The sequence below is a fragment of the Crocuta crocuta genome, unplaced genomic scaffold (genome assembly GCF_008692635.1).
Source record: "Crocuta crocuta isolate KB4526 unplaced genomic scaffold, BGI_CrCroc_1.0 scaffold342, whole genome shotgun sequence".
Lineage (NCBI taxonomy): Eukaryota > Metazoa > Chordata > Mammalia > Carnivora > Hyaenidae > Crocuta > Crocuta crocuta.
In genome coordinates, this window is record NW_027532158.1 from 848,705 (window position 1) to 876,257 (window position 27,553).

Here is a 27,553-nt window from a genome sequence, read left to right on the forward strand (position 1 = left end):
CTCTTGATATTACATTTAGTAATCCCATCAACAGTATAAAAATTTTCATTCTCAACCTATGTCACTTTCAATTACATCATATCAAAACCACACTGCTTCTTTTTGATATTATTTCTAAAAGTTGTTCTCACCAGCAAGTGACAGTAGGTATCACCTGGAGGACTTTGGCTCGGGGCAGTGATGTACAAACCTACAAATTTAAGGACCTATGTATGCAGTGTTCCTCAGGATTTCTCCCTGTGCCCCAAATTCCCTTCTAATGATTTCATTGGCAAAAGCCTAAGGAAGAGCAAAACTTTTTTTCCTTTCAGGTCAAACAAAACAGATCTAATCATTTCCCATATGTAAACTGACAGGAATAACACAGTATGTGAACGTTCCTCTGGGGTCCTTACTGTGCTGTTTTTGCTATTCAGTCACAATATTTTATCCACAGCCTGCCTTTAATGAGAGTAGTTGAGGTCTTTTGTGTACATGCAAGAAGTACAGTGACATTTTCATAGTCTTTACAGAGTATATATTATAAAAGTAATAATGAACTTCCTATTACATAAAAGGATTAAGGAGTAAAGACATGTAAAATATGAGAGGTCTCCCATTTCCTCTAAAATATATGCCCATGCTGAACCTCAGTCTCAGGAGAAATGTAAAGTATTTCAGTAGGTATTATGATGCTATTTTGTTGTTTACGAGCTAATTTACATGAAAAATTAGGACACACCCCAAACTATGTAGCATTTACTATAGAGCAGCTATCTTTTATTCATTTAAAAACTTTTTTGCGAAATAACTTGCTTAACTACAATTTCAAAATTAGGAGTTTTGTTATCATTATTGTTGAAAAGGTAAAATGTGCCATGGCATAAAACTCGAACACAAAAGCAAATAGAAAGTAAAGAAAGTTCTCTTTCTACTACACATGGTCTCTACCACCAGAATGGTTTTTATACACTTTAAATCATATATATCTGTCTAAAAATAATGCAACATGTTATGTACTCTTTTGACAAAAGTGGCAAAAACATATTTTGCTTTGCTGTCTCAGAAACTAGAGATCACGACATACCAGCTCCTCTCATCTCCGCTTGCTTCTCGGCCACACTGTAGCTATCACAGAACTATGCCATAACTGACAGGTCTCTTATGGTTGGATAACTAAGCTGCTTTCTATTCTTTTGATATTAAAAATGGCAAAAAACAGGTATAAAGAAAACAACCTGGCTCATTTTTGCACACATGTAGGAACACGTATGGAAGATAAATGCCTACAAGTAAAATTGCTGAGTCATAGGAATCCTTGAAACAGAATACTAAACTGTCATCTAAGAAAGTCTCCTCAATTTATTGCTTTTTAAAATATTTACTTATTTTTGAGAGAGAGAGAGAGAGATAGACAGACAGACAGAGCTCAAGTAAGAGAGGGGCAGAGAGAGGGAGACACAGAATCCAAGCAGGCTCCAGGCTCTGACCTGTCAGCACAGAGCCAGATGCCGGGCTCCAAGTTGTGGGGCTAGAACTCATAAACCTTCAAGATCATGACTTGAGCCAACGTTGGACGCTTAACTGACTGAGCTACTAAGGCGCCCTGTCTCCTCAGTTTATAAGAGTCAAAGAAGGCGTTAACATAGAACATTTATATTGGTGCTACCTTTAAAGAATTCCTTATTACAGTAACACTAAATAAAATATCCATATTTATACAACTCAGGTTTTGCTCACAAATATTAGGGGGTAAACTAATGAGGACTATTTTAGACCCTCATGGTCCCTAAGCATATCACACAAAAACATACCTATGCATACGTGCATATATCTCTTGAGATGACATGTTATATTTTAAATAGAAAATATTAATTAAATAGATATTAATATCTATCAGTGTTTTGGAGTCCATCCATTTTGTTCTCCCAGGCATGCACATTGTGCTAGGCCTCTAACAGCTTGCAGGCCCTCTCACACTGCTCCTCTAGTGTTTAATGGCTCAGTGTCCCTGAAGCTCATTTGAAAAGCAAATTGCCTCAGTCTTTCAAGTAAAATTTTAAGAACTGTTTACTCTGTAATCTCTTTCTTGGTGGTTTAATAACGTTTTCAGATCTTTCACTAATAATTTGCAGGAACAGAAGTATTCCTAAATTCTCTAGTCCTAGAAAACAGTTACGATAGTAAGTAGGTCAAATCTGTATTGTTTAGGGAACAAGGAGATTTTTGTTGTGTCTTTTAAAGGAGTGATCCTTGAGAATAGGACTCGAGGTGCAGGTGAGTGGTAAATCGCCACAGGGGATTGCTTCCTTCTTCCTACCAGGATGTGGCTGTCAATTGTGCAACTGTGAAGTTATTTTATTTATGGATTTCAAGGCTCCAATAAGTTTTTTTTGAAGCCACGCACTTTTTCATCAGGGGGAATTTCTCCGGGTCTTGAGATGAAGATAATGGTGCTTGAAAAAAGCTCAAATTTGGCTCTTAAGCTGCTAGAGTTCTGACTAGAGATCTTCACTACAGCAGCTTTGCCATTACTTAAGAAAACTGTGACCCTCACTCATGTCTCCATCATTGCAAGTACTGGGTCATCACAGAGTTCAGCGTACTTTAAAAGGCAGGCTGCCGCAGTTAATGAGAATCCAAGCTGCCGATATGGCAGATTGTGCCGCGGTTTTCATAGGACTCTCCACTTGGTTGCTTGCGTCAGGTCAGGTATCGCCCTCAGGACAAAGGGGGTTGGGGGCGGGGGTCAGGGACACTGGCTACAGTAAGCGGAGGCTATTTGTGTGGCCTGTTTACAGGTTACGGGGTTTCAACACTGAGCCAGCCTTTCTCCCCGTCTCAGGCGAACCTCAGCCCTGAGGTCACACAGACGCCCCGGTGGCTCACCGGAGCCAGCATGGCAGCCTCCCGCAGGCGGGGACTCAGGAATTTCGCCCGCAGGGACTAACACCACGTGGACGCACTGACTCCCGCTTCTCTCCACATTCTGCACCGGGAAGGGCGGTCCCAACGACGCTCCAGGCAACGCCTCCACTTCCGGCCAATAAGGAACAGGGGTCGCGTCGGGGCCTTAGCTCATTGGGCCTGGCTGGTTCCGCCTGCGGTGAACGCAAAGCTCCCAGCCGGCTACTAAAGTGTCAGGCACTGCATCGCGGAGTCCGGTTTTTGTGCGCTCGCGGTGGTTCTCCCGCCGTTTCCTTAGCTCTCGTTCGCCTATTCTTGTGTCTCTTTCAGACCAGTCGCACCAGTTTTCTAGTTTTATCTTCCTCGCTCTCTTTCTCTTTCCCCTCATCGCAGCTCAGGATGCAGGAAAAAGACGCCTCCCTGTACGGTTTCCAGCCTCGCTTCCAACATTTCGCCACGCAGGCCATCCATGTGGGCCAGGAACCCGAGCAATGGACCTCCCATGCTGTAGTGCCCCCCATTTCACTGTCCACCACGTTCAAGCAAGAGGCGCCCGGCCATCACTCGGTGAGCTGGGTCTGGCTGGGGAGGTGGATGGGTGGGGGACCAGGGTTGGGCGGGAAAAGAGAGATAGATGGCTTATACATAAAAAGGCATGCAAACAATTTATAAGATGGCTTATACAAATTTTTAAAAAATATTGTGTGTAGCCAGTTTGCACCCCAAAAGGATGTTTACTTCACCTGTAATCTTTCTTGCACTAAACCTTTGTATTTGATGGACCAGTGATCACAGTTCTTTTGATAAGCAGGACTGGAAGGAACAGTATGTCCAACTTGCCATATAGATTTGAACTGAAATTCATGTAATTTTGAGAAATTTGCAGTTCAGAATTGAGGGTCATAACTTTGTAACTCCCTTTAGCAGCAGAAATTATAAGACACGGTAGGGAGTCAACTAAAAAAAACCCCAGGAAACTCGGGATCTGATAACTCACCTGGAATCAAGATCATGCCCAATGGCTGTATTGTAATTAATAACAATGATTGAGTACTTGCTATGGGCTAGATAGAGACTTACATGTAGTGTATCCTGTGTATTTCAAGTATGGTCTGGGATATTCGTCACAACAGTCCTAGTGTGAACTAGGTTTTCATTTTTCTCACTGACAAAACAGATTTAGGAATGTTAAGTAACTATCGCCTAAGGCCATATGGCTAGTAAGTGGTGGATCTGGGATTCCAACTCTGCTCTAGGCATTAGGCTACACTCTGCTACCCCCCAAATATACTAGTAATAGTCTAACCCATTGCATCATTTACACAGTGAGGCTTCATGATTAAGAGCACAAATCACCTAGTCAGAGGGGCTAGGTTTGAATTCTGACACCACTTCTTCTGATCTGGGTGACCTTGAGCAAGTTGCTTAACCTATCCAAGCCTCAGTTTAATCCTGAGTAAATGGAGTTAATAATAGTATTTACCACATAAATTGTTGATACATATTTTAAGCTTTGTTGTACTTTATAATTGTTCAGTAGTTGGGTATTTCCCGGTGTTCACATTCACACTTTTCCCATTTGATCCTCCCAACAGTGAGGTCAGAGGGCAGGACAGGTATGTTTTATACTGAAGGAACTGACCCAGAGTTAGAGATAAATGGCTTACAAGGCTTTGAAAGAGCACTCTTTTTGTTAATCCCTTTTTGTAACACATTGAGGGGATTTTGAAATGTTTAAAAGTTGCTGAGCTTTTAAGGAAATTAAATAAATAAATGTTGTTAGGTCCAAAGCCTTGATTACACTTCAAAACCCTCTTTATTGTATTATGTTATATAAATCTAGAAAAATTGTTTTAAACTTAGCTCTTTGTTTTGTGAGGTATAATTCTTTTTAAAAAGACTTTTTTTTAAAAGTTCATTTATTTTTGAGAGACAGAGAGAGAGAGTGAGGGAGGGGCAGAGAGAGAGGAAGACACAGAAGCAGGCTCCAGACCCTGGGCTGTCAGCACAGAGCCTGATGGAGGACTCAAACCCAGGAACTGGGATATCATGACCTGAGCTGAAGTTGGACACCCACTGAGCCACTGAGGTGCCCCTGTGAGGTAGAATTCTAAGGGCACTTCTACAATCGGTTTAGGATACTTCTAGCTACTGTATTTTGGAATCAAAACGTGTTATACAACCTGTTTTCCAAGTATGTAGTGTGTTGCTGATATAGGATTTTGTGAATGTGTGACTGCCCAATCTTTAGTTCTTGGTACAAAGTTAACCATTTATCTAGATACTAATAAGCATTTTCAGAGAGCCAGCGGGGGTGGGTAAATTCAGGTAAAATCCTGTTAATACCTTTAAAAACTCAGTAGAGAACTAAAGACAATCTGAGGAGCTGAATGAGAAGCACCTATTTCTCCTATTCCATTTGGACAGCCATTGAATGGGTGAGAGGGTGGGAATTTGCCACTGAAATAGACTTCTCCTTCCCACCCCCCCAAAAGTTAAATCTCTGCAGTGAATAATTATGGAAACCTGGGGTGCCTTTCTGTGGCAATGGCCACATGAATCCAAACATTTTTTTTGTCTGGGGAGTACAGCTGCAGGTCACATCAAGGAGGTGATGGGGAGGGAGGGAACAGGATATCTCGGAGCCCTATAAAATAGTCCTACTCAGTTTGTCAAAAACAAGGAAACAGACAAAGCAACAGAACTTAAGAAAATATATATGTTATATCACTAATACCAAGTCTGCCAAATCAGAAACAATGTGTTTTGTTATGTGCTGTATGAGGCATGGGGAGAAATTTATATTTTTAGCAGTGTTTACATCCTAGGTTTGGATACTGCCTCTTATGTTCCCCATGATCTTTGGCTTCACTTTCCTAAAAGCAGAGCACAAGGATTAAATGAAATGACTAGATGAACACAGCTAGTGTGGTGCATGTAAAGAGAGCAAATTAAAAAAAAATATTGTGTGTAGCCACTTTGCCAAGAATTACTCTCCAGATTTTCGAGTTGCCCTGGAGAGCCAAGATCTGAACTTTGAGCATTTGTAGAATCTGTTGATAGTTTCCTGCAGGTTGTTAAACAGTACTTGTACCACTGATTTCTTAGAAAATGAAATATAGGTTAGAAGTAAGTTTATTCTGTTGGCTCTGATGATTCCCTTTTCCTGATATCCCCAGTTGAGTGGGTAAAGGTGAGTCTAACATAGAAATACTACTACTAATAAAAACAACCCCTTATCTAGTAGTTAGCATGTGCCAGTCACCATGGAGAAAGGGTATTATACATTATATAATTTTATTATCACAACCGTTTTACAAATTATTTTTCTGTATTTTATTCCCAGTGTATAGGTACTGAGCTTGACTCTAGGAAATGTTAAGTAACTTACCTATTGGCATACAGCTCAAAAGTGGCAGATGCAGAATTCTAATCACACTGCTGCAGCCACAATATTGTTAAGTTCCTGTTTAATGGCAAGACATGTCATAACTAAATAACAGAAAATCATTATAGTAGGATGAACCTGTAGTTGTGGAGGTGTCTGTGTTAGGACACTGATAACTAAACGTCAACCTCTGGGGATTAACTCTAACTTCTTTTCTTCAGGGTTTTGAATATAGTCGTTCTGGAAACCCCACCAGGAATTGCTTGGAAAAAGCAGTGGCAGCACTAGATGGGGCCAAGTACAGTAAGTGATTTACATTTCAAAGTTTGTGAAGCCTAAAAAAAAAAAAAAAAGTTTGTGAAGCCTAGAACCCATTCTTCTCTGGATAGACAAAATCATAGAGGCACAGAATTTAGAATTGGAAAGAAGTAAGGATTAGCTAGTTCAAAACTCTTATTTTACTAAGACATTGAATTTTTTGGTCCAAGTTCCCACAGATGTCATGATGTGCGTGTGTAATTATTAGGTAAAAAGAAATATGATTGGAGGCAAAATGGGAGAATTTGCCATTTAATATTCATGTAAATACACTCTACATCTGAAGCTGTCACTATAAATAGATAAATATTAACTGAGTTTTATAATACTGCCTCTGAGAACATAAACTTTCTGATACTCTGGTTCATTCACCTGATATGCTTGAGAATAACACCAAGGAACATTTGCAGTACCTAAGTGCCCTTGATAATGTGCCTCAGAGATTAGGGATTAACTTCTTGAACCTTTTTTTCATGAGACGAGTGGATTGCTGTTAAAATCACTGTATTTTTTATATAAATGGTACTAAATGAGGACAGAATAGTGAATAGAAAATAAAAGTCTTCTGAGTTTTCTCATTGTAAGAGTGTAGGGGTTAGGAATCTTAATAGGAGTTGTTGGGATTTTTTGGGGGGTTTCCTTTTGTTTTAGGTGAGGCAAGGTTTTTTTAAATTATGTTTTTATTTTTTAAATTTACATCCAAGTTAGCAGATAGTGCAATAATTTCAGGAGTAGAATCCAGTGATTCATCCCCTGCATGTAACACCCAGTGCTCATCCCAACAAGTGTCCTCTTTAATGTCCTTTGCCCATTTAGCCCATCTCCCCCCACCCACAAACCCCCCAGCAACCCTCAGTTTGTTCTCTATATTTAAGAGTCTCTTATGGTTTTCCCCCCTCTCTCTGTTTTTATATTATTTTTGCTTCCCTTCCCTTATGTTCATCTCTTTTGTGTCTTAAATTCCACACACGAGTGAAGTCATATGTTTGTTTTTCTCTGACTTATTTCACTTAGCATAATATACTCTAGTTACATCCATGTTGTTGCAAATGGTGAGATTTTATTCTTTTTGATTACTGAGTAGTATTCCATTATATATATATATATATATATATATATATANAACAAGTGTCCTCTTTAATGTCCTTTGCCCATTTAGCCCATCTCCCCCCACCCACAAACCCCCCAGCAACCCTCAGTTTGTTCTCTATATTTAAGAGTCTCTTATGGTTTTCCCCCCTCTCTCTGTTTTTATATTATTTTTGCTTCCCTTCCCTTATGTTCATCTCTTTTGTGTCTTAAATTCCACACACGAGTGAAGTCATATGTTTGTTTTTCTCTGACNATATCCATTCATCAGTAGATGAACATTTGGGCTCTTTCCATACTTTGGGTATTGTCAACACGCAGTTACAAACATTGGGGGGCACGTGCCCATTTGAAACAGCACTCCTATATCTTTTTGATAAATACCTAGTAGTGCAATTGCTGGGTTGCAGGGTAGTTCCATTTTTGATTTTTTGAGGAACTTCCAGACTGTTTTCAAGAGTGGCTGCACTCGTTTGCATTAGGGGAGTTCTTTTTAAACACTAAACTTGTACTATAATTTAGTATTGTATGGGGAACATTATTTCCTCCTATAGGAGATATAAAGGCTGATATATATATATATGGACATATATGTATATGTTCTGCCAACAAATTTTTCAACTGGGATCTAGGAAACATGGTAGTTTTTAACTAGGTTTAAAGCTAAACCTTCTAGGGATGCCTGGGTGGCTCAGTCAGTTGAGCCTCCAACTTTGGCTCAGGTCANGCTTCCCTTCCCTTATGTTCATCTCTTTTGTGTCTTAAATTCCACACACGAGTGAAGTCATATGTTTGTTTTTCTCTGACTTATTTCACTTAGCATAATATACTCTAGTTACATCCATGTTGTTGCAAATNAAAAAAAAACCAATCTGTTTTCCAAATCATTTTTTCTTAGTTTATTTATTTTTGAGACAGAGAGAGACGGAGCATGAGTGGGGGAGGGCCAGAGAGAGAGGGAGACACAGAATCCGAAGCAGGCTCCAGGCTGTCAGCACAGAGCCTGATGCTGGGCTTGAACTCATGAACCCTGAGATCATGACCTGAGCCGAAGTCAGATACCTAACCAACTGAGCCACCCAAGTGCCCCAGAATTGTATATTTTTGATGGTAAAGATATTTTATCTTTGGGGCACCTGAGTGGCTTAATTGGCTAAACATCCAATGCTTGATTTTGGCTCAGGTCATCACCTCACAGTTTGTGGGATGGAGCCCCAAGGTGGGCTCTTGTTCCATGNTTAAAAAAAAAAAACCAATCTGTTTTCCAAATCATTTTTTCTTAGTTTATTTATTTTTGAGACAGAGAGAGACGGAGCATGAGTGGGGGAGGGCCAGAGAGAGAGGGAGACACAGAATCCGAAGCAGGCTCCAGGCTGTCAGCACAGAGCCTGATGCTGGGCTTGAACTCATGAACCCTGAGATCATGACCTGAGCCGAAGTCAGATACCTAACCAACTGAGCCACCCAAGTGCCCCAGAATTGTATATTTTTGATGGTAAAGATATTTTATCTTTGGGGCACCTGAGTGGCTTAATTGGCTAAACATCCAATGCTTGATTTTGGCTCAGGTCATCACCTCACAGTTTGTGGGATGGAGCCCCAAGGTGGGCTCTTGTTCCATGCTGACAGTGTGGAACCTGCTTGGGATTCTCTCTCTCTGTCTCCCCCCGCCCCCTCTACCTCATCTCTCTCAAAAGAAATAATTAAACACACACATACAAAAGATATTTTATCCTTGAAATAGAAAGGGGTATTTGGCAGTTTTATTAACCAGAGGACTTCTGGAGGAGTCAATAGTAATGGCTGTTCTTAACAGCAGAGAGATGTGCATAAAGTAATGCAAGTAGGTACTGTAGTATTTTTTGCTTAACTTTTTGGCTTACTCTAACTTGGCTTTTATTTTAGGTTTGGCCTTTGCTTCAGGTTTAGCAGCCACTGTGACTATTACCCATCTCTTAAAAGCAGGAGACCATATCATTTGTATGGATGATGTATATGGAGGTAGGTGATCTCTCATTCATGTTGTGTCAACTGATATTATTTAAAGACAATAAAGTGGGTCCTGAATTATATTAATAATGTTACCAGGTTTACTGGTTATTTATTATCTTTTAACAGTGTGGGATACCTCCATGCTGGTCCAGACCGGGTAAAGGAAGAGCATAAACATTTAGGGTCTATGTTCTGGAACTGCTCATAAGAGAGATCGCTTAATAATCATTTTATTTATACTGTTAGAATAAGGATGTTGGACCTGATTAACTTTCACATATATTCTACTACAGATAAGATAGTGTTTAAAGAGAGAGTGTTCTAATGTTATTTAGAATTTTTACCTATAATGAGAATGAGCTATAACCCAGGTCACTCTCAAAGAATTTGCCTCTACCCACCCCTGCATCCCTGCCACATACTTAATGCTTTTGGTTTTAGGGAACCTTTTGAGAATCTATCAAAAAGTATGGTCCCCTTCCCCTGAAAAATGTACGTTAAGACTACACCCAGTGTTTATCATTTTAAGTTTAGGGTCAAGAGACTTTACCTCTTGAAGTCCATCATGGATCCAAATTTAAGAACTTCCATACTCAACAGTTTACATGCAGTTACTTAAAAATAAATAAATAAATGCAAGTTATTTAAAGTGGTGGACAGGAAGGTAAAGGAGACAGATTTCCCTTAAAGCCAGATTGAATTTGTGTTCAAAACAATAGCAAAAATGTTGTAAATGTATGTATATATATTCCACAGGCTTCCAAATAATTAAAATGAAATTCTAGACTATTATTTCCTCTGTCTCCTATTAACAAAAAGTTAAATCTGTTAAGTTCCTTGAAGTAAGACACTTTTAGTAATCATTTAACCCTCTTAGAAATTTGCAAACTGCTTTGTATTTACGGTTGTTCCCTATGATAGTTTGTTGAATAGAAATTATAGAAATAGCAAAGCCTTAGTTGCTTTTATAATGCATTATAAAAACCTCATGGCACACATAGGTATAAAATCTTGAAAATTGCTGTTGGTTTTTTAATAATTCTTTGTTCTTTTTCAATCTTACATTATCTAGGGCTGGTCTTTATAACATCAAAACTTCAGTATATCTTTGATCATAGAGTATTTTTTTTGCTTGACTAGCAATAGTAGACAATTTTCTTCTAAATTTGTATATGTAAAAATCAAATCCAGAGAAGTGTTTATAAGTGAAATTATTCTAGGTTAAATGATTTCTCTTTCACTATAAAACTATAAACTAGTAGTTTGATTTATATTGCCTCATTTATCATTACAGCTTTTAGAACCATGTAACAAAAAGATTGAGAAAGTACAAAGAATAATAACCAGTTTTTTTTCTATTATCAAAGCATAATCACACTGAAAATTTATTTTAAACATTTTACTGACAGTGGTTCATTCATTTTAAATTTGATTACTGTGAAGAAATTGTTAAAAAGATACTGATGTTTCAGGGAGCATGCCACTTTATGTTTAAAGAACAGAGACTGTATGTTTTCAGAAATATTTTCTGCTTCACCTCATGCCACTTGGTCTGGAAATCAAGTGTGTTTAATTTGACCCCTTAACTCTTAGTTTAAAATCCAAGCTTATCTTCTTTACTATACAAGATAGCTAAATTATTTAACCAAAGTAGAATTGTTTTTAAGTGTATTTTTATTGGTGATTGTCACTTCCTTATATTTTTAAAGTATTTATACTTGTAAGGAATAAACATTTCTCAGTACAGTGTCCTTTCCATTTTATCTGATTCTCTTCTGCCTCAGGTACAAACAGGTACTTCAGGCAGGTGGCAGCTGAGTTTGGATTAAAGATTTCTTTTGTTGATTGTTCCAAAACCAAATTGCTAGAGGCAGCCATTACACCCGAAACCAAGGTAACTTAGTTTTCAGTTTTGTCTGTTTTCTGTGTGATGTTTTGTTTTTATCATTTTGTTTACTAGAGGATATAATTTAAATTTGCACCACAAATTTCATTTGCAGCCATTGGAAACCATCAACAAGATTAAGATAGGCTTCTCCTGGGCATGACGCTCAGGTACATGAATTCCATAGCAGGGTTCAAGTTCTAATTTTGTATCATCGTTGGTGTATTATCATGGGGAAATTATTTAACCAAAGTCTCAATTTCTTCATTTCCAAAATGGGGATAATTGCACGTGCTTCATAGAAAGGTGCTTGTGTAAATTAGATGAGGTAAGGCTTACGAAATGCTTAGGACGGTATCTGCCACATACAAACCATTATGAAGATTTGTTAGCAAAAGCATACAATTCTGTACTGCATTGTCAAGCTGGTATTGGTAACATCATCGCAGAGATTGGGTTGCAGAAGAGGAAGCTCGCCAAGACCCCAGACCCCAAGCATACTGGCTTTTTAAGAATTCTAAGCGATACTTCAACAAAATAATAGTTACAAGTGGAGAATAGGCCACAAGCAATCTGCAGCCTCCGTCCTGGGAATCTTGTATGCCACCGGAAGGTGTTTTGTGCCTGAGTGAATGGCATATGTGATATTCTTTCTTGGGGCCTCATTTAAATTCTGCATGGGTAAAAGAAGGACCAGTGTCTTTTATAAGTCAGCCTTTTCCAACTTTTTGCTAATGATTAAAAGGTTTGAATTGAACCCAAGATTATGTTGCAGTGAATGCTAAAACACAAAAAACCTTTTCTCACACAAATTATTACTTTGAAGATTAACACAGGGGTGAGCTTTGAGTGATGAAGGTTTGTTTTCAAAGGAACTTGTTTTTTATCTTGCTTAGGAGAAAAGATACTTATTAAAATAGCTGGTCTGAGTCTTTCTAAGGGAGGAAAGCAAATTGTGAGTATGTTAATTCTTGTCAACAGAACTTTATGTAGTGGCTCTTTACTGACTTGAATTAATACATTTTCCCCCCTGAAATATCTGTCTCATCATATGAAATAGATTTTTTAAGTCCATGTAAAATCAACTTTATACTTATTTACTTATTTTTATTTTAACTAATTTTTTTGTTATGAATGGGAATAATAGATTCTTACCCAAAAGTATTTTTTTTATTTTTAAAATGATCCAATTCTTATAGAATATGCATTATTTTAACTCCCTTTTCTGTGGTAAAACTCTATAGAGGCAGAAGAATACTGAACCAGATATCTTGCTCATTTACATAGTAATATTCATTAACCTCTTTAAAAAAAGGGTTTAGGTAATGTCATTCAATGCAGTGCATCTTGTTTAATAAACAAAATTCTCTTCTTTTGTTTAGTCTTTTTAATTACTCTCAGGCCATCTAGTAGATGCCTGAATTGCACTAAGTTTTGGGATATGGTACTGTCTCTTTCTTAAATGAGCTATGAGCAGGTTTGCTGATGTGTGTAACTTCTTTACTTTGAAACCCATGCTCTTCAAGTTCTGGGTACTTATTTGACAGTTTCTAATGCTCCTGGCACTTTTTAAGTTAATATTTAGAATATGTTTGGCATATTAGGTGTAGGTCACTTTAATGAAAATTCTAGGCTGTAATCTTAGTGTTCGGTGTTATTTACCTTTGAGAACAAAATTCCTAGACACTGAACTATATCTTTGAAATTCATCCTGTTTTTAATAGAAAGTAATTACAATAATTAACTTGAGTGCTTTTCTGCTTCTATGTAACATGATCTCGTTTGAGCTCATTTATAACAACTCTATCAGATAAATATTATCAACCCCATTGTACAGATGTAAAATTTGAGGAATATGGAGGGTAATTTACTTAGCTATGACTTTTCAGAAATTAATGGGGCCTAGGATTCAGATTCAAACCTCGCAACTTCATCACCCACACTCTTCCAGTGTTTTCTGCTAATTGATTACAATATATGAGATGTAGGTTTGTGCAGTGGATTTTTATAAACTATTGTTATTTATTGAATTGTTTTAGCTTGTTTGGATCGAAACCCCCACAAACCCTAGCTTGAAGATGATTGACATTGAAGCCTGTGCACATATTGTCCATAAACATGGCGACATAATTTTGGTCGTGGATAACACTTTTATGTCAGCATATTTCCAGGTAAATGAAAATAAATTTTTTGTTGTTATTATTAGACCACCCACATACCTGTAACTATGAAAGGAAGGACTTGTTTACATCAAAATCATTATCGAACATGGAATCTAATCATAGTTCTTGATTGGACAAAGAATTAAAATTGGACCTTTTCTGCCATTAGTTAATATCTTTGAACCCGAGGTTAATATCTGGTATGGGACTTCGTGTGTTTTAAATGTTGTCTTAATGAAAGCTTTTAAGGTCTCTTAGGATGTGTAAACTCTCTGAAGAGCTGGCCTTCTCATGTGATTTTATCTGTTAGTGCTTTATAAATAGTAGGGACTTTAATATTTATGTCCTGGTTATAAGTCAGTTATATTATTTTTTTATACATGGTGTGACTGAAAACAGATACATTATATATTTAATGTGCTTATTTTTAATGTATTGTTAAGATATATAATTAAATCTTAAGTTATATAAGTTAATATATATTTAAATGACTACATAATATATATATATAATATATACATTATATAATTAAACCTGGCTAACCTTTCAAATAAATGGGAAGCAAAGGCTATACTCCATGACATGTCAGCGTATGTCACACATACTGTTTCTCCACTTTCCTCCTTTTTAATTTTTCTTCCCTCAGTGTCCCATAGTACCCAGTTCTTTATAGCCTTACCTTATTTGTATTATGGAATTTTTTTTCTTTTGGAGAGAGAGAGAGTGTGCGCATGTGCACACCTGAGCAGGTGAGGGGCAGAGAGAGAAGGAGAGAGAGGGAACTCTAAGGAGGCTCTACACCCAGTGCCAAACCTGACTTAGGGTTTGATCTCATGAGATATGAGATCATGACCTGAGCCAAAATCAAGAGTCAGAGCCTTACCTGAGCCACTCAGGTGCCCCTACAGTGCTCCTTTGAAACTGTCTCTTTTTCTACCCCACCTCCCCTCAAGCCCTTCCATTCACCCTCCATTCCTTTTCTTTTTCTTCCTACTTTTTTCCAGATTCTTCTTTCCGTTTTGCCCCCTTTGGTAGATCATCCAGGGATCTCACAATAATTGACTAGTTATCTGCTCTTTTCCCACATGTTGTCTCTCTTTTTCCTTGGAGTCGCCCAGTCTGTTTCCTTTCCTTATTTGGAGCTTACCTTCTCCTTGCTCTTTCCTTCTTGCATGTACCTTACATCCCTCCTTTTAACACTTCCTGCAGAGTTCCTGAAAGCCCAGCTCATTTTCTGCTACTCTTAAATTAGGCAGATGTTTATAGCCCAATCATTTATACTTTCCCCCTTTTTTTCTGGGTCTCTGAAGTTGGCCCAGACTGCTGCCTTCATGTGACTAGCCGATTTCCTGGGAGTTTGTATAAATCTTTTCTTCACCTTCTTCCATTTTAGTGAGAAGGCACTATCATATTTTATTTTATTTTCCTCAAATATGCTTCCTTGCTACATTGACTGGATATCTTCATGGGCCACCTACCTTTGGCCCAGGATATATCTTTAGCTGCTTCTTATATCTGGTAAGGCAGTCTCTTTCCGAGTGAAAAGCTCCTGGAGTCCGCCTATTTGTCTCAGGTGATTTTCACTCTTGGATTCTTTATTCCAACTCCTTACCCCATCTACCACTTACACTTGGCCAGTTACCACAGCACAGGATTGCTCTGTCACATTGAGACCTGTATATTCCCATAGAGATTACATGACTTGTTTTAGCCTGGGCCTGCCCAGATTACTCATCAGGCCTGGCCCTTTTTTCTCCTATTACTGTCACTAAAATAGGTCCAGTTTTTCTACCTTTCTGAAGCCCACATCACATTTCCTCACGCCAGGGACTTCAGTTTCCTCTGTTTCAACCTGGATTCATGCCAGTTGAGTTAATCAGAATCATGTTGTCCGTAAAGAACCACATGTATTAATTCCATAAAGCAGATCTTCTGAAAAGGCCCTCTCATTATTTTACCCTCCTGAAAACCGGATACATTCTTTTTCTTCCCTGCTTTTTGTCTTCTGGATCTTCTATAAATGTCACAAAAGGCAAAATGGACATACCAACATAAAGTTTCAGAGTTTCAGGGTAGAACCTCTGGATTCACGTAGTCTGGGTATGAGTGCAAGCTCTACCAGCTTTTTAATCTGAGTAATCTATTTTGTTTTTCTTAGTCCTTTTTCCTCCTGTGTGCAATGAGAATATTAAGGTACTGATTTAATTGAGCCAGGTAAAATATTTTGTACTGTGCTTCACTGGGATAGGAAAAGTATTTAACATAGTTCTTGGCATATATTGAGATCAACAGATGTTAGTTATTGGTCTTCATTTTTCCTTTTCTTTTGACCAGAATTTACAGAATGTTAGCATTGGAAGAGACCCATCATCTAGTTTGACTCCATCACTTTGAAGATGAGCAAACACCTATGTAGAGAGTACTTTGAGTAATACTAGACTTAAAATACACTGGTTTTGAAATACCTCAAATGAAAAAGTTCTATATAGCCCCTTATACTAACACCTTCCAAAGACTAAACAATTGGTGAGGTTAATTAATACACAACACACACACACACACACACACACACACTTTCTTTTAAAGAAAATGTAAATGTAAATAGGCACCTGGCTGGCCCAGTCAGTAGAACATGTGACTCTTGATCTCAGGGTTGTGAGCTCAAGCCCCACAGTGGGCATAGAGCTTACTTAGAAAGAAAGAGAGAGAGAGAGAGAGAGAAAGAAAGAATGAAAGAAAGAAAGAAAGAAAGAAAGAAAGAAAGAAAGAAAGAAAGAAAGGTGTTAATAGAAATATGTTGATAATATATTGTTTAGTGAATAAGTTGATTAGAACTTTAACTCTCACTATAAATAGACATTTTAAGACTAAAGCGTTGATTTGCAGGAAAGTCGGGTGAGGGAAAACAACCCAAACAAATTTCTTACTAAGTGACTTTACACTTGGCACAATTAGTACAATAAAAGACTAACTAAGAGTCAGAATCATGGAACATCAAGTGAATAATCACAGCATACATTATAAAGTTTTAATGATCAAAAATCTAAGCATATTAGTTTTATACTCACTTGATGAAACAGTTGCTGAATGTTTATGTCAACTACTTTTGTATTTACTGAGTCATAAAATGCCAGCATCTCTGCATTGTAAAATTTAGTAATACACTTAGGGCCAGCTAGCAACTGCTCTAAAGAAACAACTTCAGGAGACCTGTTGACCTGAGTTTTTCTGCTCTTTCCAGAAAATTTGTGCTTTTGGATTGAATACTGGGTCCAATACTTTATTTTTCTTTGGTGGGAGGGAGAACAGGGAAAGATAACATCAGAGATCCTGAAAAATGTTAAGATGCATGTATTTTTGAAAAGTTAGACTAGGAATGAAATTTACAGTAGCAGATAAGCATGTAATGAACCATATTTTCAAGTGCTTTACCATTGAAAATGACAATCTTTTGTTCCCTTCAGCGGCCTTTGGCTCTGGGAGCTGATATTTGCATGTATTCAGCAACAAAATATATGAATGGTAAGACATACATAGTCTGAACTTTGAGTGTTTCTTTCCATGGATAGATAAAAATACCATAGGGTTTGGTATTTTGATACTCTTTCTTCTATTATTCTGGTTTTCTCTGTGACTCATGTAGAAAGTAAAAACTTTATACCTTGGTTAAATATGGGATTCCATTTTATAGCAGATAAAACTATGCTCATGACTTATGAACAGAGGATTGAAATTTACTAAAAAAAAAAGTTCTACTTTTCTCCTACTGACAGCTTAAAATGAAATATTTAATTTTTATATGATTTTCATCTTATTGTTATAGGTATAGCTTTTGGTACTAGCAAATTAAATACAGTTTACTTAACTTATTCTATCGTTTTCCAAGAGAGTTATTTCAAGTGAAAGTTAAATTTTAGAAATTCTAGAATGAAGAATAGACTTGCGTTGTTTTTAACTCAAAGGTTTTTGTTTTGTTTTAGGCCACAGTGATGTTGTAATGGGCTTAGTGTCTCTTAATTCTGAGAGCCTCCATGATCGGCTCCGCTTTTTACAAAATTGTGAGTATTGAAAAGTCCAGAATTCCCCTCATCTCCTCAGAGGAACTACATTTGATAATTTGTATTTCCACTAAATATTGTGAAGTGATAGCTTTTTACAAGCTTAGGAAGAAATGAGATATAGGGAAGAAAGATTCTGAGTTTTAAAGGAAAATAGAAAAATAGGGATATGAAAATATAGAGAGATCATAGCAGGGCTTTTTAACATGACTTAAGGGAAGAATTTTGTTACTTTTCAAATCCATGTTAATTTTGACTGTAATTGGGTAAAGCCCACATGAATTTTTCATTTTCAGACTTACTAGATTTGTTTTCTTTAACTAAAACCTTTGGAATGATGGATTTCTTATACTATACCTTTTATATCAGGAATGGTGGTTAATTTTAAATAGCACTTAATACATGAACTTATATTTTTCAACAGATATCTAAACACTGTGTCCTATTTAGATAGTTTAGTTATCTCAAGTATAGGTAAGGGTTTATTTGAAGACATTTCATTAACCATTACAATTTGAGAGATAAGAGATAAACATAATTAGGAATAAAAATACTTCCCTAGGAAATAAGTATTAAAGTAAAAAAAAAAAAAAGAAAGCACCAAGGAGAAAAAACAAAACTTATTGCTTGATAAATTTCTTTCATTTATATAAAGTAGAGGTGAGGCATGTATCCTGGAGGAGGCATATCAACTCCTAGGCTGCTTTAGACAAAAGCTAAATAGAAGGTTGGAAGAACATTCAGTGACAGTAGGAGCCAAACTGCTATTTTTCTCTACATCTTGTAATACTTTTTCAAAGAAATGCGAGGTAAACTGTGCACTATATCATTTAATCGAAATCATAGCACTATTTATTTCATATTTGAAAAGTGCATATTGTATTCATGTTTAGTTTGCAGGATATTCATTTCCCTTCTAATTTTAAAGCCCATTACTGGGGTGCCTGGGTGGCTCCGTCAGTTAAGCATGAGGTTTCAGCTCAGGTCATGATCTCGCTGTCTGTGGGCTCGAGGCCCGTGTCGGGCTCTGTGCTGACAGCTCAGAGTCTAGAGCCTGCTTCAGATTCTGTGTCTCCCTCTCTCTCTGCCTCTCCTCTACTCATGCTCTGTCTCTCTCCGTTTCTCAAAACTGAATAAATGTTAAAAATTTAAAACACCCGTTTCTTTGAGCATAATTAAAAAAAATTTTTTTAACATTTATTTGTTTTTGAGAGAAAGAGCATGAGCAGGGGAGGGGCAGAGAAAGAGGGAGACACAGAACCCAAAGCAGGCTCCAGGCTCAGAGCTGTCAGCACGGAGCCTGACGCGGGGCTCAAACTCAGAAACTCATGATCTGAGCTGAAGCTGGACGCTTAACCAACTGAGCCACCCAGATAGTTCAAAGAGCATAATTTATGCTTCATCCTCATGCTTCTGATTGGATATATTAATTTCCCCCCTAAAACTCAAACATTGGCCTTTGTAACTGGCTTCTTAGAGTCACTATGATGAAAAAGAGAGTGAAGCTTCTGGGTCCCTCCCATCTTTCAGAATAACCCAGAATATGTTCATTTTCCAGCTCTTGGAGCAGTTCCATCTCCTGTTGACTGTTACCTCTGCAATCGCGGTCTGAAGACTCTACAGGTCCGAATGGAGAAGCATTTTGAAAATGGGATGGCAGTTGCTCGGTTTCTGGAATCTAATCCTCGGGTACAAAAGGTTATTTATCCTGGTACGTTAATGTGACTTCTAGGATTTTACGGGGAGGCTCTGTTGTAGGTCTGGTGGTGAAGAAGATAGACCTGGTCTGTGGCCTATGTTACCTATAGTCTAGTGGCTGCTTGGACGTTAGGAAATTGATTTTATGCATTAGATGTTGCTGTGATGGCCTTTAGCCTGGAAGTTTGTGTTTATTCCAAGATTACGACATTTTACTTTCCAGTTAATTTGCTTATGTTCTTGTCAGTCAACTATTTTGCATTAGCTCTAACTTTTATCTGATTTAGGTTGGGACTTGATATTCATCAAATTCAGACTTGATACTTACGCACCAAAATTCCCCTGAAGCTCTCTCACTTCCTTTTTGAATTTTTTCACCTCTGGCGACATCTAGAATGCTCGTGTGGAGTTAGCAGACTTCTATATTACACTTTGAATTTATTTTACCAATCTTTCAAGTTGTGGTAGTAAAGAGCTGTTGACTGGTGTGTACTTAAAATGGAGGGAGAAAAGTGTTGGGCCGTGCCTTGAGAAATGGGTAGCACTTGTTAGAAGGGCATGGAAAGGCACTCAGATTCATTCAACAAAAGCTTATCAATTGCCAACTACGGACCAAGCTTTGTGCTAGGAACCGGAGTCCAATTATTAACAAAAGAAATGGATTTTTCCACATGGAGCTAGTCTGGTGGATAAGACAGATGTTAAGCAAGAAATTAAAGAATGATATAATTAACAGAGGGGCTGGAGCAATCAGTGTTAAGAGGGCTGATGTAGCTCCAGGGTAGAAGAGATAGGTCAAAATGAAGCCAGAGACATAGAGACAGGGGCCAGCTCAAGTCGTCAGATGTGATCATGAGACAAAGCTCATTATTAGGCTTATTTGCAGTTTGCTTTAGGAAACAGTGAATTTTTTGTTCTGAAATTACATGTTTGACTATAAATAAGACTGTTATTCTACCTCATGATTATAGGGCTGCCATCTCACCCTCAGCATGAGCTGGCAAAGCGTCAGTGCACAGGCTGTCCAGGCATGATCACCTTTTATATTAAGGGCACTCTTCAACATGCTGAGACTTTTCTCAAGAACCTAAAGGTAAACATTCAAAAGAAGTTTTTAAATCATAGAGGTAGGGGTGCCTGGGTGGCTCAGTTGGTTGAACATCCAACTCTTGATCTTGGCTCAGATCATGATCTCATGGTTAGTGGTACCGAGCCCCGCATTGGGCTTTGCACTGGCAGTGTGGATCCTGCTTGGGATTCTCTCTCTCTCTCTCTCTCTCTCTCTCTCTCTCCTCTCTCTCTCTGCTCCTCCCCTACTTGCATGTGCACACTGTCTCTCTCTCAAAATAAGCAAACACTTAAAAATAAATACGTCATAGAGATAAATTACAGCAGTTCATTATCTGTCATTTCCACCCAACTCAGATTAATATTTTTGTACTTGCAGGTCACATCTACAAACCTCCTTATCATGTAATGCATTGGGTTGGAAAATGACTTTGGTGCCAGTAGCAGACATCTGAATATGTTTATTTACTTAACTCTCCATTCATAGCCATCAGCTTGAGAGAGACAGAGTGTTCTGATGCGTCAGGTTTTCATATTTATTTTAAAAATGGAACCCCTCTTTCAAATGAAATAGTACATGAAACTTTGAATTAATGTGCAGCCAAGGCACTGCACAAAGGCTATTCTGAAATCCGGGTTAGGAATGGCTCCCCAAACCCTGTGCTTCCCGGCTGCATCTGCCTGTGGTGAAGGAAGGGAGGCCTTTGTCTAATTCTCACAGTGGCAGGAGGCTCTCAGGGGCCCTGGGAGAGAGGTCTATGTAACTACATACCCTGGGCTTACAGAGCTCACGCAGCTGACTCTGAGTTTTAAATAGTGCAAGTCAATGAATAGGCTGCTCCCAGATTAGTCAAAGCCTACTGGTAACTAACAGTTGTACTAAAAGCAGAAAGAGAGTATATATGTAATTAAATACGGTTATGAGAGTAATTTTACAGCATTTGTAAAATTCTATGACACTGTATCACTAAATACAAAAACAGGTGTTTTTTTTCCCCCTTCCACTCCAAGAGGCAGTAAATGGATGTGTTAATTTAGTAAGTGAAACATCTTAACAAGTAAGTGTATATAACTTGGTAGCCATGTAGAGGTTTTTATTTAAGAGAACCACAGAGCTAGGTCTTAAATGTAGTAATTCTGAGGTTTTAAGGCTCATGTTAATTAAGTATTACTTAAGTCTAGGACCAAATCAGGAAGGTATGGGAGATCCACTTTCCGCAACTTCTAATATTTTATCAGTTTGCACATAATATGTCTAATTGGTGAAATCAGTGTTACAGATTTTATTTTCACTTTTTTCTCTGCGTGTCTTGCCCAACTGGTGTTTTCTTCACAAACACCATTTTTCATCCTCTGTCCAGGGCCATTTAAGTAAGAACATTTAGTTCTGTATTTTTATTGTAGTGAAAGATCTAAATGAATGTTTTCTTTGCCATAGTTATTTACTCTGGCTGAGAGCTTGGGAGGATACGAAAGTCTTGCTGAGCTTCCGTGAGTATATTTCTGTTTATCTCCGTGTTTTAACTTTGATGTCAGCTTTAACAATTGTTTAGAAGGAGTGTGGTAAAATTAGGAGTAATTCAAGATACTGAACAATAAGGGGCGCCTGGGTGGCTCAGTTGGTTAAGTGTCCAACTTCAGCTCAGGTTATGATATCACAATTTGGAGGTTTGAGCCCCATGTTGGGCTCTGTGCTGACAGCTCAGAGCCTGGAGCCTGCTTCAGATTCTGTGTCTCCCTCTCTCTCTGCCCCTCCCCTGCTTGCATGTTCCGCTCTTTCTCTCTCTCAAAAATAAACAGTAAAAACAAAACAAAACAAAAACCCAAACCATATTGAGCAATAAGAACAGCATCTTGCTATCTAATCAGAATGTACTCTTAACCCAGTAGAATGGAGACCCTGATAAGATCTCAGTGAGCTGTATGTGTGTTCTACCCCTTCCCCTCCCCCCCACAATGTTGCTTCCTTCTCTGTTTAGCCTGAAGGCAATTTCAGAGGCGTTGTATCTTAGGATCTCTGAGCTCTGACCGTGGGCTGTTTGTTCTATCCCACTCTATAGAAGGGAGGCTGGTGACTTTGTATTAGAAGGGCTGATTTCAGGGGCACCTTGGGGGGCTTAAGTCAGTTAAGCATCTTATTCTTGTTTTTAGCTGGGGTCATGATCTCGTGTTTCATGGAATTGAGCTCCATGCCAGGCTCTGTGCTGACAGTACAGAACCTGTTTGGGATTCTTTCTCTCTCCCTCTCCTTCTGCCCCTCACTCTCTCCTTCTCTCTCTCTCAAAATAAATAAACTTAAAAAAAAAGAATGTACTTTTTTTAAAAGGGCCTGATTTCAAGTCTTCTTGAAATGTTGAAATGGGGACTGTGTCTCTGATAAAGTACCTCCATGTCCTCGATGATCAGAGGAGGACCCAAGTAGATTCCATCATATCCATTTATTTTCTGGTCTATGGGTAAACCTTGAATGGTTTCACGTTATCTGCAAGATAGACCCACAATTTAACTTGGTGGTCTTGACTCAGTCAATTCATCGTAATTTTATCAAAACATGGATAAATATTAGACGATATTAAAATGTACAGCATGAGATCAGTCAGTCCAACAACTTATTTTATAGACAAGGAAACAAAGATTCATTAGTTTTGCTGATTACTCCTAACATAGAAAAAGTTAGCAACTTCACTCTTGAGGCTTTGTGTAGAAACGAGAGAAGGTAAAAGCAGCCTGGATCTGGATTTGAGACCTGCTCCACCAATTACTTTGCCTCTAAGCTTTCAGTGTTTTTCATCCATAAAATGTGATTGATAATTAAAATAATAATTACCATTTATTGATTACCTGTCCCACCAAGCATTCCTGAGCTGTCTCCTGATTTTATTGCATGTCACTCTGCCCATAGATTGTAATTATTGCAGTGCTAATTCACCATCATTACCTAATAATTATCAGGTGTACTAAATGCCCCTGATATGTTTCTGTGTTTAATTTTCAAAAAATTTCTGGAATAACCATATTCTGGAAGCACTGTGTTGAGGAGTGTCAGGGAGTACCATAATTTAGGCACATTTGCTGCCCTGCCCTCTCACAGTAAGTCATTTACAGTTTCTGGGAAGAGTCAGGCAGTTTTACAAAAAGTTTAAAAAAAAAACCTATGATGCCCAAATAATTGTTTAAATAATTAAGATAACACAAATAGGTTTTCGTGAATCTTTCGAGAAGATGCCTGCTAGTAGGTCTGGATGCACAAGAGGGCACACTCCACATAGGAAATTGGTTATTCTTCATAGTGATGAAATGTGTATTACTTACGTCTCTCTTAAAAATAGACCTCTCTTGATTTATTTGGGGATTTGGTTTAGAGTTGCTTGGCCCTCAGCCATTCCAGCTACGCCATAACCCCAATGCCTGCCAGTGGACGAGTGAATTTAGGTCACGGCTTGTCTGTTCTATCCCCCTCATTCTGTGACTCCCAACCACTGCAGCAACTACAGCATTGCAACAAGGGAAGGAGGAAGCCGGGCCAATGTGCACGGGGCCGGTCTGCCAGCCTGACAGTGCATATTCACTCTGTGGCCTCAGAAGAGTTACTGATGCGCTCTCAATCTCCCATTTCCTCAGTTGTGAAATGTGGATAGAACTGTACTCAGCTCTTAGGGTTGTTGTGGGAATATGGGGAAAACATATCCCTAAGCCAATGCCTGATTCATAGCAGGTGCCCAATAAGTGTCAACTATTATTAGGAATTACTATTTTTTATTAGGCATCTGATACATTCCATACTTGTAAATTTACACTTGTAAATACTTTATATATGATTCTCCCATTAATGACTGTGCCAAACTTTGAAATAGGTGTTATATCCAATGTTTATTGGTTCTTTTAAAAAATGAGTTAATGCGCATGAATAACCTCGTAGAGTACTTGCCTCATGGGAGGCATATAAGGGATAGATAAGGACATCGATGCTGAGGACTGATAACTTTTACAAGCCTCCTCAGCCAGTGTGTGGAGGGACTGAATGGTGCACAGGGCTGTTGGTCTCAGAGGCCTAAGTTCTTATTTTTATGTGCACACTCTCTTTTAAGGAATTAAAAGCCTGAAAAGGCAGACTGTTTTAAGAAGAATGTTTACATGTAAACCTTCAGTAGTGTGATAAAAGAGGCTACTCATTTACATTGGTCCACGTCTATCCATGGATCTGAAGTGAGATAGGACAGAGCAACTTGGGCATTGATTTCGTGGATAGAGGCTTTTTTTTTTTTTTTTTTTTTTANGGGCTCAGCAAGACTATAAACCTCTCTCCTCCATGATGCCTTCGCTCACAGCTTTCTCCCTCCTGTAAACTCTGGCAGTCCTCACTGTCCATGCTTGTTTGGCATTTGCTGCAGGCTGTTCTGTTCCCTGAATTGTCACTGTCTTTAGCTTCTGCTTTGTTATCTAGACTAGAGAAAATAACTCCTTTTTCTTGGTTTCCCAATTCTTACTATAGTGTCTGACCCATCGTTGGTGCTTTACATTTATGTTGATGATGATGATGGGTTGCTAGATAGTTCTGAAAATCCTTCCAAGCCTCTACATTCATAGGATATGTGCTGGAATTCCTAATGCTTGTTGCTGGCCATTGGTGGTGTTCCTGAGTTGTCTTTCCCTGGTCTGCCTCGTAAGGTGCCATTCTGGATTAATCCATTGATTCGGAGAGAATTAATTCTGGCTGGCCCTTGGTCCGATGGACCTTTTAGAAGCTGCTTGGTCATGGGATATATGACTTCTGACCAACGCCTCATTCAGGCAGGTGTTAAAATTCAGACACTGGAGGCTATGTTCTCCCCTCCTGCACGGGAGTACCTGACTGGCACTTTGAGTGTCTGGATTGAGAATACTCATGTATGAAAATGATAAAAGATCTTAGTTTTCGCTTAAAATAATGACTAGAAAAGATAATTTTCACAATTCTTTTTTTTTTTTGCCTGTGAAAAATTATAGACATATGAAGAATTGGATATCTAGAGTAGAAAAAAAATGGAAGATAATTGCAGTTTATGAGACAGATACCATATAGTGATCAAAAATTTGCTCATTCTTTCTTTCAGGGCAATCATGACCCATGCATCAGTGCCTAAGAATGACAGAGATGTCCTTGGAATTAGCGACACACTGATTCGCCTGTCTGTGGGCTTAGAGGATAAAAAAGACATACTCGAAGATCTAGATCAAGCTCTGAAGGCAGCAGTAAGTTTAATTATTTTGGTGTGTTTGTGTGCTTCATCTTGGGGGAGGGCGTGGTCACTGTTTTTTAGAGTGGCCTCGCTGTAAACTCTAAAGGTTTCTTCTCTTCCTACAATAGAGAGAGAACTCAGTAGAAGTGCAGATTTTTAAAATGGTAGTATTCAGGGGCACCTGGGTGACTCAGTGGGTTAAGCATCTGACTTCGGCTCTCACGGTCTGTGGGTTCGGGCCCCACGTCGGGCTCTGTGCTGACAGCTCAGAGCCTGGAGCCTGCTTCAGATTCTATGTCTCCCCCTCTCTCTCTGCCTCTCCCCTGCTCACACTCTATCTCTCTCTCAAAAATAAAAATAAAAAACTGTTTTTAAATGGTAGTATTCAGAAAAGAGTCCTTGGAAGAAGTGAAGTTTCTGCCCGTGGGTCTAATAACATTTTTCTTGTGCGCTTTTAATACAGCACCCTCCAAATACAGGTCGTAACTAGCATTCCAGGACTGGAGTAGAAGTTGCTTCCTGAAAAGATCAACTCTGCATAATCAAATGGATGATTAATGAGCCTTTCTAGGATTTTTCAAGTGGAAATTTTAAAGCACCTCATTACCTTTCATGGCTGTAACCCTCCAGGGATCATCCTTGTTAAAAACAGTTTCGTCTTTCCCTTCTTGTAATTGACAGGTCAATTCTGTTATCCTCTTTTTGATAATTCTGGTATACATTTGCCTCTGAAGGAGGTGAGATTTGTGCTGCTTTTTGGGATTGTGATCTTTTTTCAGAGGTTAAGGTTTATATTGATCATGTTTACAATATAGTGATAATTCACTTTTGATGTTTTTCTGAAGAATTTAAATTATTAAATGAATGTTCTTAAATCAAGTGTGACTTTTGCATATTGTTGAAAACAGCACTTAAAGCAATGGTTTACAATTAATTACCATAAGCCAAAAATCAAATACTTGAGAAGCCTACTGTGAAATTCTGCTGATTTAACGTTGTACTTACTATTTAAAATAAATAAATAAATCTAATTATCAAATACATCCCATTGTGATATTCCTGTATTATATGACATTAACTTGTATTCCTGGGCCCTATTAATCTTCAACACTAAAGGTCTCAGCCACCTACAGTAATTTTTATAAATTTAATTATATAACTATCATGTCCAAAATTTAGTGTTTGCAGATTCATTATAGATTCTAGCATGGGACATCAAAGGCCACTTTTATAGAGAGACATACTACTTTTTATATTTTTATCTGTAAAGGTAAATTTACTGAATCTAAAGAAAGAAACGCTTAAAAAAGAATCTTCTTCTAGAGTTAAGTGCATAGTCAGGAAGTCATTGTCAAGAAGCCGTAAATCAAATAATTAGATTTTTAAAATTGTTTTTATATTAAAGGTTTTTAGTCATTTGCTATTGCTATTTGTTCCACCTTAAAAAAGCTTATCACTGAACCTGATTAACAATGCCAGGTAGGTGCCAAGTACACAAGAATACATATTATGTATTGTGCATATTCTGAATTACGTGACAGAGTCTGGAAATTCTGGCGTTGTAGGCAGCAGCGTTTTGAGGCAGGCCCCATCTTAGTACCTTAGGACTGTGGAACTCACAACCACCAAATCAGAAAAGCAAGGACTATTTATTCAAAGCTTACAAGGGAGTCAGCTACTGTCACTTGTGTTTTGACAGAGACTCAAAGGCAAGCAGAGCATAAAGAATTGAAGAAATTTAGGGGGCACCTGGGGTGGCTCAGTCGGTTAATCATCTGACTCTTGATTTT

General features: G+C 38.2%; 1 protein-coding gene across 1 annotated transcript; it reads left to right on the plus strand.

The window, feature by feature from the left end:
• Positions 1–3,081: 3,081 nt before the first annotated feature.
• Positions 3,082–26,806, plus strand: CTH (cystathionine gamma-lyase). Its single transcript, XM_077776418.1, has 12 exons — positions 3,082–3,453; positions 6,496–6,577; positions 9,587–9,682; positions 11,458–11,567; positions 13,598–13,729; positions 17,185–17,242; positions 17,701–17,778; positions 19,337–19,489; positions 20,448–20,569; positions 21,983–22,035; positions 25,638–25,776; positions 26,227–26,806. The coding sequence occupies exons 1-12, from the start codon at positions 3,286–3,288 to the stop codon at positions 26,251–26,253; spliced, it is 1,218 nt and encodes a 405-aa protein (XP_077632544.1). The 5' UTR covers positions 3,082–3,285; the 3' UTR covers positions 26,254–26,806.
• The last annotated feature ends 747 nt before the right edge of the window (positions 26,807–27,553 follow it).